The 16193-nt window shown below is 41.6% G+C and overlaps 1 protein-coding gene across 1 annotated transcript in view; it reads right to left on the reverse strand.

Moving 5' to 3' along the window:
* The window catches only part of ngfrb (nerve growth factor receptor b), a 29214-nt gene extending 18179 nt beyond the window's left edge, over nt 1–11035 (reverse strand). The window contains exons 1-2 of the mRNA XM_023402477.2: nt 10617–11035; nt 6511–6652 (exon numbers count right to left, since the gene is read on the reverse strand). Of these exons, the coding sequence (XP_023258245.1) occupies nt 6511–6652; nt 10617–10670 (196 nt within the window). The 5' untranslated portion in view covers nt 10671–11035. The remainder of the gene's footprint in view (nt 1–6510; nt 6653–10616) is intronic.
* Between the last annotated feature and the right edge of the window lie 5158 nt (nt 11036–16193).

Below are 16193 nucleotides of genomic sequence, written 5' to 3' on the forward strand. Positions count from 1 at the left end.
TAGGCAGTTGCTAGCTGCATGCATTTGGGCCACCAAAGTTGTGAATTTCCAGTTTTTTCCCTCCATTCACATTTCTCAAGATACTTTTGCATGCTCTTATCTCATCCTTGTGCATTTTGTAAGTGACTTTCTTTTCTGAGGGGTCAGTCAGTTCTGTCTCAGCTGCTCTTGTGGGGAAATCTTGAAGAAAAATCACATTCTGGTCTCCATTCACTGGCTACAAGTCAAAGACAGAATTGACTCTAAAGCTTTTTTTATTTGTTTTCAAAGCTGACCATGATTTGATGCCACATTACATTTCTGACCTCTACTGTTCAAATTCCACCTCCAGGCTGCTTCAATCTTCTGCCTGAATAGCAAAGCTAAGACCAAAGGCCAAGTTTCTGTATCTGTAATCCTGTATACGCATTTTTAAAGACTGGACTTTTTACTTTGAGCTACTGTATACACATTTCTGAGTCTTAAAGCTGAACTTTTAAATGTACAAAATGTAAATTCTTTCTCTTAAACCAAACCCACTGTTTCATTTGTTTCAGCTGCTAAACATGACAACTGTCTTCATGTGCTGGCTGAGAGACACCATCATATGTATGAGGAGAAAAAAAAGGAAGGCGGCCACAGCAGCCACGTCACCGTTACAGGTAAGAAGAAAAGAGTAAGAGCAGAAGATCAACAGGCCAAACAAGTTATGTAACTGCATGAATGTCAATTTGGACTGAAAAGCACCTAAAAAATATACATAAACAACACCAACATCTTTTACACATTGATTTGAAAACAGTTTTCAGGCTGTATGTAAAGGACTTTTTGTACATACATACAAACCTCACATATGTTTCATAAATCATTTGTATACATGCAAGAGTTCCTAGGACAGATATGTCTGCAGAGGACACAATCAATATTGCATGTTTTATGGAATTGTATTTCAGCTGGATAGAGAACTGGGAAACACACTAAATTATGCAACAGACCCATTTGTAAAAGCAGCTTGTGTGTGTGTGTGTGTGTGTGTGTGTGTGTGTGTGTGTGTGTGTGTGTGTGTGTGTGTGTGTGTTTGCGTGTGCGCATGTTTGTGAGAGAGAGATAGGCAGATAGGGAGGTGGGGGATACACTGTGAAAACACAACCTCAAAATTTCTGTCATGTCTAAATTGTTGACACACAAATTCTTTCCAACACACTTGTTTTATTTATCTTGAGTTGAGGTGATGTAAAGTAGGATTGAAACAATTAATTGATTAATCAATTAGACGACTGACAGAAAGTCAAGTGTTCAAGCTTGTGAGGATTTGCTGCTTTTGTCAGTTGTATGTGATGATAACCTTCATATCTTTTGTCGTGAAGTGTTGGACAAATGGACAACAAAAGCAATCTGACACCACAATCTTGTGTGTTAAGAGACTGTAATGGGCATTTTTCAGTACTTTCTTACATTTTATAAACCACACAATTAATTTGATTAATTGAAACAATACTTAATAAAGTTATCGTTAGCTACAGCCCTAATGTAAAACTGCTCTGATGAAGACATGGAATCTTTGTTGCTGCACCTGATTGAAATCTCTTATTCAGATCTCATCTCTTCCTGATCCTCAGTTGTTCTGTCTGTCAGCCGATGGTTAAGGAGTTTCCATCACCTACACTAAACTACTGCTGCAACTATGTCATAAAATAGAGGAAAATGCCCATTGCAGTTTGCTAAAGCCCGAGGTGATGTCTTTAGATTTCTCATTCTGTCAGACAAACAGCCCAAACCTAAAGATATTCAAAGAAAATCAACAAGTAATTCAGATTTGAGGAGCTGAAACCAGGGAATCTTTGGTATTTGGGCTTAGACCATGAATCTGTTACCAAAATTACTGTAAATTACTTTTTATGTCGGCTCTAAACTGAACTAAATTAAACAATCATTTGGGATTTGGGCTTAAAAACGTCTTAAATCAATTATCAAAATTAGTGTAAATTACTTTAATGTATACTAAATCTAACAAAGCTTAGCTAAACTGTGTGTGGTAGAAGACTGGAAGCTTTTGGCATGCAGTCTCCATGAAGACCTTTTATTGCTCAGCGACTCAGAGCATATCGAGTTTTCAGTCTGCGTCACAAGCCCACCAACCACGGCGAACGCTCTGCTGATGCAGAGATTCAAACAGATATGAGGAGCGATGGACACTGAGATAGTGAAACAGAGACAGATGGATGGATGAAAAGAAAGCAGAGACCGAGTCATTTGAGAAGATGAATCAATTCTGTGTTTAACTGGGAGTGTCGAAGGTGGGATCTTCACATTTTTGTTTAATTATGTCTTCAGAAGTGGACACTATCGTCCCTCACTCTTGCGTGGGCAAGTTAGTGTCTAGTCATATACTGTTACCCCCACCCCTCCGCCCCTCCACCCCTCACCCCATTATCTCCTAGCTCCCTTGAAACAGACGCACACACTCCGACTGCCCTCACCCCCACTCCCCATGAGTGCTCTCAGAGCCATTATCATAATGCCATGCATCAATAATGCAAGTCAATACATTAATAACGCTAGCCTGCAGCATGGAGGGCGGGGGTTGTGGAAGGGGGAGGTGACGGGGGCGGATGGAGGAGCGGGGGGTGCATACGGTCTTCAGCATGTCATAACAGTACTTTCGCCTCTGGTCTAACATTCAATCCTCTGCTTTGTTTTCAACACCCATAAAAGGACTCCTGAGTTTATCCGCTCTGGCTATTCCGCAGAGCAGGGTGTGCAGAGTTTTCTGTGTCTGCTTGTGTGTGTGCATGTGTGTGTGTGCGCTTAATGTGTGTTTTCCTGTACATGTGGGTGTATGTGTGAAAGAATGAACCATTAGCTGCTGGCTGAGACGTTCGCCTTGTCTCCATTCCAGCTGTGCAGCTGTACTTGCTCTGTTTCATCTCAACTCATCTGTTCATTCATCCAAACTCCTCCGTGTGTTTCAGTTGGCCGTGTTGTTTATCACATCAGCCAGGCCCCTCTTAACTATCTGTGCAAAGTCTGTTTCTTGTAAATGGGTAATTGCACACATTAGACACAATCAACTGTGGGCGATACACTTAAAACAATACATGCAAACACATATGAGGAGTGGGAGTTGATGTTGGAAGAAAGATTAGGGAGAGGGATCGTCAGGAATAAACTGTAGAGATTAGTTTCTGTCAAATGAGTTTTGTCAACACCTCAAGTGAAACAACTTACACAGGCCACAAAACAAAGAAATACTTAGCGTAGGTGCTAAAACAACATTCTTTGGGTCAAAAAAGCAGGAAATGGAGTCCTTAAAATCTCAAGTACAGCTGTCAAGGTTTCTATTCTCACACAGCAAATATGCAGTTTTCATTGTTTTTCAATTCAATCAACACAAGCAGGCTTCTCGTCTCTGGCCAATACGCCGTGGACTTTGTCAGCTGAAACGCCAACTAATGCTAACACTCAGTTGGTTCATAGTTATCTCCAGCTGACTTTTTAATTTTTAATTTCCACTTTTTAAGTCGATGATACATGTAGAAGACATGGGAATCAAATCACAGCATTGTTCTTGTTTTGCAGTGTAAAGCAAGTTAGACCTAGTTTCATAAGTAGGTTATGTTAAGGAAAAATATAAAATCAGGTCGTTATGTCTGTCATATAGCCATGTATAGCTGCTTAGCTTACATACGTCTCTCTTGCTACAGCCCATGCACCGCTTCAATGCATGGGCAGAGTTTGACAGACTTGCTGTGCCTATAGTTGCGGTTGCTAAGCTGTGACAGGACCACCACTGTCTCTGGGCGGGGTTCAGCGGATGGTTAACTTACAGGTAGGAGGCTAAACCCACAAACCGACACTGGCTGAGACTTCAAAACATGTTGCTGTTAAAACACTTCAGTTCAGTTCTATCAGCCTGCATTACAGATCTAATCAATATTCGATGTGTTCTTAAAATATCATTGTGATGTTATCTGATGAACAGCTGATCTAGTTTGCATTACTGTTTTTCCATGAGTCACTGCAGAGCCTGTCTGGCCTCTTGACAGTTCTGAGAGCCTGTCACTGTCTGTGTTTGTTCATGTCTGAGTGGAACAAGCACTGTGAGTGTGAAAATTATCACCCTGAAAACCTCCATGTTGTGCAACAGAGAGCAGCAATCTCAGAGACACAACATATAAAAGTCATTTTGAGCCTAAAATATGAAGTTTTATACAAATAGAACAATTTATGATGAGTAGTCCGGGGCATAATGTTTTTATACAAGGCAAGAAAGTATTATAAAGTTGTAACTCTTGATCTGAGAAACACTTAAAAAAGCATATATCATTCCAAAGAAGACCCACAGAAATACAAACAAATCATTTTCTCCATTTCCACATTCTCTGTGACTTCTCTCATGACCTGTAAGGTCTGAATCATTTGCTGAGTGTGGGCCTCCTTGCCTCATAGCTTGCTATCCTTCACTGATCCAGGGAGGTTTACAACTACTTCCTGGCCACAGGATAGTCAGGGAATTCATACAGACAGCAAGAAAAACTGTGGGAACTGTGAAGGAACTGGCTCAGGACCAACCCTGGCCTCTGCAGGCTGAAGCTGACCTTTGACCTCACATGATAGACTTATAACAGACCTTATATGTTAATTTGTTTTCCCTCTCAAGCAGAAATTAACCTCATGCAGTGGACCTTAAATATCCTTTTGAGCTCTCAGACACCAGTCTTGTCTACCAAATCTAAATCTTAATCACTGTGACATAACAACTTGTCTGATGCTCTAAATATCTTCCAATACAGTTTTTTTTTTTTTTTTCTGCAACAACATTTGGAACCAGCCCCACTCTTGTATCTTCTCAATATCACTGTCCTCATAAAGTCTCTCACTCCAACACAGCTTCTCTCCCTACATGGTAAGGGCCATGAGGAGGGCAGGAATGCTGCAGCACCGTTAAGTCTGGCATCCAGTTTACTTCCTAACATGCAGTTGAATCAGCCGTGTGTTTTACATTTATACTACATTCTGTGTATTTTTCTACGAGTTTATCAGTCACTGACATATGTTGCACAGCTCTTTGATAATATTGATAATGTAGGGCTTAAACTGCTTCAAATGCCCTGATGTGTACCTATAGTTATTCTTCAAAAGTAACCTTTCCTCTGCTCCACAATGATGTTGAGGACTATTGTGTTGGGTAACCTTAAGAACTTTGGTGTGACTGTAGGGAGGCAGTCCATCACTTTGGTCCAGATATTTGCTGAAATATCTACACAGGAATTATGTGGATTGCTATGACCTGTGGTACTGATATCCCAGGCCTCCAGAGGATGTGTCCTAATGACTTTGCTGAACCTCTGACTTTTTATCAAACGCCACCAACAAGTCAAAGATTGCACTTATCGGTTACACTTCATTTGGATAGTCCGAGAGTTTAGAGAGTATACGTAGTATTTCACTTTGTGGAACTTTCTAATGCTCAGCCAGTGTTCAACAATGTATTATTCAACCAACGTATGTTAGGATTTGGCGCTACATGAATAAAACTTAATTACATTGAACAACATCAGTTTAGCTAAGCGGCTAGTAGCGAGTTAAAGGTGCAGCTCCTGTGCACCAGTCAAGTCACAGGCAGTAGTGGTTAATATATGATCATACCGCTATAACCAGTCCAGCTTTAGACTGAGGTACGACGACCTATCTAATATGCATACAGACGCAGAAATAAATAAAGAAATGTGGAGATGCATAAATGAATAAATGTAAAAGTACAGAAATAGCATTTTTCATTACCAAAATATATTTATTTTGCGTTTATGTATTTAATTATTTATTTCTGTACTTATTTTCTTATTATTATTTATCTATACTTATGTATGTTTTATCCTTCATAGGAGAACTAAGTAAAAGTGTGATTAATAAATTGCCATTAGACAAAGCTGTAGCATCTTGAAACTATTAATGTCATACAAGACTGTTTGGGCAAAAACCACACAAATCATCATTGTCATGTCCAGATTTACTGTTTTATAGGCCACCAACCCAATGTTGGATCCTAATTCAAATTATGCAGAAACAGTCATCTAAATCATGATGTAATTCACGCTCCTGCATACTTACTGTGCCTCACAGAGTCTAAAGACATTCAGTTTGAACTGTGTGTCTTCTCCAGTGACTGTAAGTACAGTAGTTGATTTGTAAGTGGAGGTCGTAATTTACAGGGACAAAATCACAGTGGCAGCAATATAACATTTCTTGTCTCAAATGAAACACTAAATCACTATCACAGGTCATCGGAGTCAGAGCAGTGAATATGTGACGCGTGTGTGTGTGTGTGTGTGTGTGCGTGCGTGCGTGCGTGTGTGTGTCATTGTCTCTGCATTAAGGCATGTGTCCAACACAGTTCTGTCATTGATGTTCAGGTGCACACGTGTGTGTTTTTGTGTATTTCTACATGGTTATCTTTGAACTCATGCACCTTACAAATTGCATGTGTGTATGTACATGACAGTCATACAGCTGTTTCTTTGTATTACTCACTGTCAAGGCAAGGGTCACAGACAGTCTGTGTGACTCCACATGGTCTGGTGACCCCTTCTCCGGGCTGACACTGAATGCAGCATTCCCCGCTGACTGTATACTGGCCCGACAAACAATCCTCTTTATTGGCCAGAGCTCCAACCTGCCAATCACCGGAGAGATCAGTCAAAGTGGGACAAGCCAAAAAAACCCCAAAACATTCACATTCAGATTATTAGTGCATAAAAACACAAAATTGACTTTAGTTATTGTCTTCAAAGAACTAAATTTTATTTATTGTTTTAATCAAAGCAACATTTAGCATTTTGCAGTGAGAGCAGTTCATCCAAAGAGTGTTGTTTCTTCATTTAAATCATTCCTAGAGGCCCAAAAGAAGTAAAAATGTCCAGTATTTCACAAAAAAGACAGATAAAATATACAGCACTCACTCTTTCTTTTTCTCATTCCTTTAATCATCTTGCTCCCACTTAGATTTATTTTGGAACCACTAAACCAGTGGTTGCCAGCCTCAGGTCAGGACCCTGGCTGCAAGATAATCTGAAGGCCTATGAGATGACTAATGGGATAGGAAAGAAGAAATTGCAGATTTCATCAAGACAAAATTGTCCATTTTTCCAGGTTATTTCTCCATTTTTCTGTGTTCTTGTAAATCGCAGATGGTGTTTCCTTATCAGGCTTCGACTCAAACAACCTAAGGAGCAAAAATCACTCTTTGGCTGAACTGCTCACGAGCCAGAGACACACGAGACCTGTAATGTCAGGTCTCAAAGAGACATTGCTTTGTTTTAAAGGAACACAAGCCAAAGAGTCTGAGTGGCCTTAACTTTAACCTGACCCCACACACTTACCTCAGCCTTAATCTAACTTGTAATTCTTAAACTGCATCTACTATGTATGTGTACTACTATGTACTAATGTAAAGTACAAGCCCCATCTTAAGTCGCAGATACATTAATTAAAGTAACCAAAATCACAAACCCATACCGGGAACAGCTGGATTATATTGCCTCTACATTATTCAAACAGTAACCTGTCGAGTTCTTTATCTTAGCCGATGACAGGTGAAGATGTCTGTGCGTGCCTCTGCATATGCAAGTGCAAATGCGTGACAGTTCATACACGCTTACACTCTCAAGTCCGGCCATGAGACCTTTAAGTTCGCATTGGCCTTTTACATTGTATCATTGTAACCTGAATGTTTCTCGCATCGTTCTCACACCAGATCTCTCTATCTTTTGCATACCTCAAACTCCAAAGCAAACCTTGATAAAAGCAGTTATAGCCAAAAGGTCTGTCTTTCCCTCCAGATACATGAGAGTGATTCTTTTTTTGGGCCATTGTTTTTAGGATATTATGCTTTTCTGTTGATGTACTGTATCTCTCATTGGTTGACAGACAAACTACAGATCAGAAGGCGAAAGAAAACTAGTTCTTAGACTATACGCTCTGTTTTGATTTTCATAAAAACTATAAGGAATGGGATTTTAAAGTTACCTCATTACCAACATGTGAGTCGCTGTGCTCTTTACTAAATTAAATATTGCTCAACCATACACTTCTTAACATATTTAGAGGGCGTGTGCGTGTGTGTGTGCGTGTGTGTGTGTGTGTGCATTGAGGGTTGCGTTCATGTAAGGGAGGTACACTTGACGTAAATCGTCAGGGTTCAGGTTTGTGTGGAATGCTGCTGACAGGAGAGAGGAGGTCTAAAAAACATCAAGTGTCCCCTCTGGCAGCTCTGAGTCAGCTGGAAGATAGTGTGTGTGTGTGTGTGTGTGTGTGTGTGTGTGTGTGTGTGTGTGTGTGTGTGTGCGTGTGTGTGTGCGCGCACACAGTTCTTGCTCATGATGGTGTCACAGCCCATTCACCTTCAGGTCTCTGGTATTCATTATCTCTGCTGTTTATGTTGAAGAATGCATCTTTGGCTTTGTGTGGAAACTTCTGAGTTGAAATGTTTCACGCAACACGCCTGATAACATCTGAACATTTTCCTGAAATTGAGAAGACTTTTGCCAAACAACGTCAATTCACATTAGGCAACTCAAGATGACAATGTCCAAAAAAATCCAAAAAAACAAACATCTCTGTTACCCTGAGGAAATGTTGTAAAATGAATTAATCCTTTTGTGTTGTTATAGCATGTTTGGTCTTAACTAAGAACAACCCCGACTGAATATGCACACAAATAGTTCTCATATTACTTCAGAGGTTCACAGTCCAGATGTGACTCTAAAACGTTTCACTATCTGTTTCCCTCAGAACCTCGCTGACCTTTCTCTTCATCTTTCACCCCAACACACTCACTACCACGCGCGCGTGCGCACACACACACACACACACACACACCCCTTGTGCAGCATGCATTTAGTAATGAATCAAATGTGTTTTAGCGCACATGCTTATCCCTCTCCTGCGTCCCCTGAAGTGCACCCTTATATACTGAAGCTACACACCCATCAGCACATATACATTCGCACAAACGCATTGACAGACCTCACATGTGAACCAACCTGTTCTCAAATGTCTGACTGACGCTTTTGAAATGACTCCAACCTTCAGCGTTTCGCTTTCTGCTTATTTTCTCTTTGACCCTTCTCTCGCTCCAGGTGTGGGTGCAACACCAAAAACGTTGCAAAAGCCCGGAAAACTGTGATTAAAATGCATCACTAATGACTGCTAAGTTTTTTGTACCGGTGAATTAGAGGGTGTTGTGATTTGAGCAAATAGCTTATGGAATGACAGTAAAAGAACGTGCAGCACTTGGCAAGTCGTAGCTCGACTTGCCTGTTTTCCTGTAATTGGCTTTTAGATTGGAGTTTGAGGGTTTGCACTCCTCGACTTCTGTCAGCTGATCTCCCTAAAGCTAAAGCTAGAAGCAAGTCGATCGCACAGTCGAAGCAACGAGGACGCACAAACGCATGTGCAGAATCATCTGGACACATAACTTCGGAGCTCCGACCAATCTTACTAATGCTTCAGTCAATTTTCAGTTGGAGGCACTTAACCTCTGGACCTCAGCTGTCAGCGCTTGTTAAGCCATTATGAGTTCCTCCGTACCAGCCTTCCTCTAAGCTGGGCCTAATACAACCCGGGCCACGGACCTTGAGCTGCTGCTGCTGCTGTGGAAACACTGGCGGCAAATGACAAAACAGCTAATGTTTTCCCAAACAGCGCTGAATCATCAACTCTTTATGAGGCCAGAGGAAGAGACGCACAGACACGGGAGAAAAGAGTGATGCGAGTGTGAGGTGAAGGGAGAGGAAGAGTTTGTGTGTGTGTGTGTGTGGGGGGGGGGGGCTGTATCAATATTGCATGCGCTGAGCCAGCTGAGGATGCATACCCATCAGCGGGAGCAGCTGTCATGTATCAGTGATGCAGCCTGCTCCTAAACTAGGACCTTGACAAGCCTGCAGCCCTGACCGACCATGTCCTGTCAGATAAAAGACACTGGAAAAAAATATATTCCCTCCGTGGGTCTGCATGGCCTCAAGGGGATGAGCGATTCATCAGGGAGATCGTGACCTGTGACTCCCTCAAAATCTATGCTGTTTACTTCTGTTCCCTCTTGGCCTGATCTTGGTACAGTGGAATCCTCATCAGTTAACACTGTTATTTCTTTATTGGTGAGCTCCTACACAGAGGCCACTGTGACATTGCTATTGTACTGCTGTCTGTAGAGCCACATGTAAGTGAGAAGGGTGGAACTACAGATCCAGCAACTGGAGCTATAGAGTAACAACCTGAATAAGCTGCTGCATACATATCCAGGACAGGTGCAAGGACAGGGCTCTTACTTTTAAAATGAAATGATCACTGACAGATCAGGAACAGGTAGCCCATCAAAAGCACATTAAACAACTGAAATGTAAACTAAGGGAAATAAATGTCTCTAAGAAGCTCAAAAGTTTATAGAGATTTTTCTGTAATTACCTTTTTGAGTGATGGGTTCTTAAGATAAAGATAAACTTTGTCCCCTTTTCCCTCTGCCTGTGTGGATGCGCAATTGCGCAGGTGTCGCAACAGGAAGCGTGACAGGGAGGATTTATCCAAGTAAAGTTTATGGCAAACATTTAACGCACACTTTGATTACGCAAGAAATTACTCACCACTCCAAGCAACACTGCTACGAAAGCGGGATTCATCCTGTAACTCCGTCGCATCTTCCCACACGGTTGAACGACTGGATGCAGCGCAGGAGGATGCGGTTCTCAGTGGTTTCCAGGTGAAATGACCTCGGCTGTCATTTCTGCGTGTTTTTTTTTTTTCTTTTTTTTTCTTTTTTTTTTTTGCGCTGCTTTTTGGTTTTGTTGTGATAGAAGGAACTCTCCGGTTAACTCTTCCTCTACCGAGTGTGTATCACAGCGGGAAGCACACTCAGTCCACGAGCTCCGGCTGCAGACAGAATCCAGTCAGTGGGGAAACTTGCTGAAATTGGCCCAATGGATGGTCGGGCTCTGTGCGCTTCTCTCCTACTGGGCTCATGTGACAGAAGCGCTCAGCTCAACGGCTTCAGGGAAGGAGCCATCTCCCTCTCCACGCCCACTGCACACACACACACACACACACATACACACACACACACACACACACACACACACACACCCACATACACTAACCTGCTCTCTCTATAGCAGCTTAAACCATGGTCTGGAAATGTTCTTGCTGAGTCAGACAAACCAACCTTCTTAAATTTTAATCATCGGACAAATTAAATCTTGTGTAATTCCTCCATTTGGCACATGGTTTACAAGCTGCACTGCCCCAAAAGTCTCACTGCTACTAAGACAGCATAAAAAAAAAATCTTCTGGCCTGAAAAACCTTTAAAATGGAGAGAAATCCATCAGATATATCAGACATCAGATAAAGGTGATGTTGTCTCCCTGAATCACTGAACTGAGGACACACCGTCTGCCTGCACCTTTAACCCAGAAACCTGAGATCCCAACAGGTATCTACAGGTATACATCCACTGACATTTGCAATTACATGCATGCAACAACTGAAATCTGAATACAACTAAAACTTGAATTAGGTCACGATGTTATCTTCTATTCCTGAATTCCCCCCATCACTGCACTTATTGTTAGTCCGAGGTCTGAGTTTGACACATAAAAACTGTATTGTGGCTCTAAAAATTCCACTTTAAATACTATTTATGTGAGTGAGTTAAGTGGGATCACAGGGCTGCTCTCATCAGAAACACTGCTGCCTTTATGCATAAGAAGAGGAAACCTACTGTTGGAGATGGCCCCGACACCTGAGGCGAAATGTTGGCATGATGTAAACCGGGGCAGCACATCATGTTCTGCTCGGATCATGACTATACATGTTACCTCGTTGGCTGTATGAGAGCGGGATGATTTAAAAGTGTGACAGGGTTGTTTGTGAGGTTTACAAGCGGATGTGCTACAATCTGTCATGTTTGTGCTTGGTCTCCATTAAAGTCATTTCCCTGCAGCTAAGTAAAGGATCTCGCATATCTCGATCTCTGTTGCTTTTAATGGAGTTCACTGCAATTGTTGTGATGCAGCCAAAACACTTGATATGCTGAAGGGCACTGAACTAGTTTTTGCTTATACTGGCATAATAATAAAACTCCATTATGGAGTATTAGGTCCTTGCCTGTCACAGTGTTCTTTAAAGAGTAGTGCAACTCTTGTCATGTCATGTTTTGTTTGTTAGCTAGCTAACCTTGAAGCACAGGTGAAGTGCAGTAGGTTATAGTTGAGTATATTTTTTGGAGTAAAGTTGTGAGCTAAACAAAGGTTTCTCAGCTTCCCACAGCTGAAGTTCTCATGTTTTATTCTAAAAGCTTCTCACGATGGTCACCTCTGGAAAAGTCTTTAGACCTCTTTGATCTTTATGTGTATATTGATGTACCTGTGTTTTTACGATTTAAGATGAACCTCTCTACCTCTGACGCATCATCTCAATGAGTGAGCCATATACACTGTATAAAATGTCTGAGGGCAGTGGGGGACGTGAGGGGCAGCAGATGAAGAGAAAGAGGAAGCTGGGTTGCTATGGGTGGATAAATAATGCATGAAGGCAGAGAGAAAGAGAGACAGAAGCAGACAGACAGGAAAAAATAAATCCATTTCAAAGTCACTTATATGGGGCAAAATAAATAAATCCAATTTTCGATGTGGCTAGTGTAATTCATTAAAGAGAGTCACTGACAATTTTACCAGAAATCCTCTTTGCTTTTTAAGGAGCATTTATACGGTGACGGCACATCCTGGATAAGAATACCTCAGACAAGCACTTTAACGGGAATACAGATCTGTCTCTTCTGTTGGCCACGACAGACGCGGGATGACACATTCAACAGGAGACTATAATAGTGTCACAAATGGTTATATTACTTTTTTGGATCAATAATTTAAGTTCTGTGTTTTTTAATCCATTTAGAGAGTAACTCATTTTAAAAATCTTTTGCTTTGGGAATTTGTCAAATCTGAAAATCAAAGAAAATAATAAAGAAAATAAATCAAATTATTTGCATGTGGGTCACCCACACCCCATAAACTGTCCAATCAATGGCTTTTAATGCTCCTTTCCTGTTTAATGTCTATAATATTACATGAGTGTGATAGGAGGTTATAAGGAACTAAAACAGAGCAAACCAAGCAGGTGATTCACTTTATTTCTTGAAACAGTTTCTGTTCAGTGAAGTCAAAAAGAGGAAAGAGCATTTTTTCATTTTCACTTCATTTCATTTAAAAAGAAAAATTGCATACACCTTGTTACATGCACACACACACACACACACACACACACACACACACACACACACACACACACACACACACACTGACCATCTGTCACCAGTGAGTGGACAGAGGATGGGTGGTCCAGGGGACGTTCACTGTCCTATCTCAGGTTCCGAGAAGAGGATTCAGTTCCAGGTGGTCGGTCCTGTGGAAAAAAGTGCGTGTGTGTGTGTGTGTGTGTGTGTGTGTGTGTGTGTGTAGATCTACACCAGCCTGAGTCTTGGTAGACTTGCCACGTTTTTCTATGCCCCGTTTACATTTTATGTTTATGTCTCCCGTGCACATGTGTATACTTAACATATTGTTCTCGATGGGAGAAGGAGACCACCTGTCACACGTGCACAGCAGCGACGGAGGAGGAGGAGGAACAACATTGGCAATGTGATCCACAGTCTTCTTGCGAGCTCTCCCTCTAATGTACTGTAATAGATGAAGAGGCATCACATGATGAGCCGAGGAAGCCCTTAAATTACTCTGAGAGAGCACTCACACCAATAACTTGCATGAGAGTGATATCATGTGTTCAGAAAAAACCTTTAGAGCACTGCAGTGCAGGCGGTGCGCTAATGTCACGTAGTTTATGTGAAAACAACTAAAGAAAAGTCTCTATGAAAAACAAACCACCGTCTTTAAGCGCAGTAAAGGTTTCAGCTGGTTAGTCGATGTGAATGTCAGTAATTTCAGTGTGTGTGTGCTGTGGGGATGAAATGACTCCTTTTTTTTTTTTAACCTCAGACAGGCCAGATGGCAACACACCCCACTTCTTCCCATGGGATTCCCTCATCTGCGTTTTATTGATCTGATCTATCTGATCTCCTTTTCTCTCCTTTTACTGTACATCCTCCTCTCCAGCCTCTCTTCACTAGCTGCCCCGTCTCTGAGTAACATTTTTCAAGTTTCTTGATTCATCATTTGAATCTGATGAAGAATCTGAGACTGATTTTCAAACTGACATTTAACTGAACTGGCCACACACACACACACACACACTCACACTCACACTCACACACACACACACACACACACACTCACACAAAAGAGCTTTACTCACTTTCCTCCCAAAGCTCAAAATGAATGAGTGAGTGAATGAGTGAAGGAATGAATGTGCCGCCTGTGTTTGAGTGAGAACTTGTGACATGACCCTTCAACTGTGACCTGACCTGAACCCTGAGACGACGCCGGCAGCAGTTGCACAGTGTCGAAGTCATGGCAAAGACGTGCGTGCGTGCGTGCGTGCGTGCGTGCGTGCGTGTGCCTTTGCTGATATTCTCTGTGCGTCCATGCAGCACGATGTCCATGCAATTACATTTGTGTAAAACATGTTTGTTCGTAAACCCTGAATCAATAATAAAAGTGCTGAAGAGAGCAGAGGAGAAGAAAGCAGACACTGGCACAGGCATTTGTATTGATCAGATTTGGCCAGACAATGTACACAATTTTAACACACTGGGGTAAAAAAATGAACCTCAGGCCGTTGACTGTCAATGCAGGTCTTTATGCGTTCAGTGACACACAGATATGGTTGATATCAAACAAATATAGACACTCACAGTAACCTACTGAAACTCAGACGCACAGTCACAGAGGCACAGGATGGCCTGTGTTGTACTGTAGCTCTGTAAAAGCTGACCCAGTGAAACTACACATCTGATAAGTAAATTCATTTTATGGTAGAAATCTCAGATCAAAGTCATAGGAAGTAACTTTGACTCTGAAAATGTTACGGTAACAAACTGAGCCCATGATCTCGACTTTGCTCTCATTCACAGTTTCAAATATAGTCACCAAACGTATCGCTTTTTGCAGCAAAGCGGGTTTTTTTTCTTCTGTGTTTTACCATCGTGTACTATCATAGAGTATATCCTGCGTAATGAGGTCAAAAGTGTTGAGCAGTATATATATATAGTGTTACTTCAGATGCAGGTGTGGTTCACTTCTGTTTCTAGGATATACTCTTCTCAAAAATGCAGCTTTTCTTGTTTCAGGACGGTGCCAGAGTTTGTGTCCAGCTGACCGAACTGTCTCCAGTGCAGGCAACAAAATGACCTGAACGTCAAAGACGGCAAAGTTGACATTCAAGGAAATAAAAAGGTGAAATGAAACAAGCACAGACAAACTAGTACAACCTTCATACATATCTTCATATCACTATTACTAATAACGCCTCAACTGGATCCCCCGTAAATAAATAAATCAGTAACATGTTTGCCTTTTGAGAGGAAGACAAATTCACTCATTTTGTCAGACTTGTTCATTTGTAAAAGTTCATGACAGACAAAAATGTCTGCCTTATACTTTTATCCTTTGACAGTATACGTTGTGTTTGTGGACGAGGCACTACAGTACTACACTACTAATACAATGCTGCCCCCTGCTGAGCTGCAAACTATCATCCTGTAGAGAGCGCTGCTGTTCACAAACATATCTGTACAACCGGACATAACAAATCCTGCTGTTACAGATTATGTTCTTTGTCAAAGAATATCTGCATCTGCAGCACATTTTTTGACCTTTTGTCAATATATTTTTATCTAAACAACAAAAGTCATATTGTGTGAGTGGACAGTTATATGTATGTGTATTGTGTCTTTGCTCTAAAGAAACAATAAAAACATGTAAATAAAGGCACAATCTTCCATAAGCTACTAGTTTCATGCTTAGTGATATCTGTAGGTATATGGTATTCAACATCTGGAAACATGTCGCCATCAGCTGGCTCCATCTCCCCGCCTCTCTGTCCCTACTTGTGTAACACATCTACCTGTGGCCCCTGGCTGGGTGTGGTGGGGGTCATCTTCTGTAGGGTAGCCCCATCGCTGGAACCAGATGTGGATGGATGATAGCATCCCTGCGCCCCTGAACAGCTGTTATCTTCCTCCTGTCCGAGTGAGGGAGGGGTGGGTGTCGGG

This window comes from Seriola lalandi, unplaced genomic scaffold (genome assembly GCF_002814215.2).
Source record: "Seriola lalandi dorsalis isolate HSWRI2012SDOR001 ecotype SW California unplaced genomic scaffold, Sedor1 jcf7180002053933, whole genome shotgun sequence".
Classification (NCBI taxonomy): domain Eukaryota; kingdom Metazoa; phylum Chordata; class Actinopteri; order Carangiformes; family Carangidae; genus Seriola; species Seriola lalandi.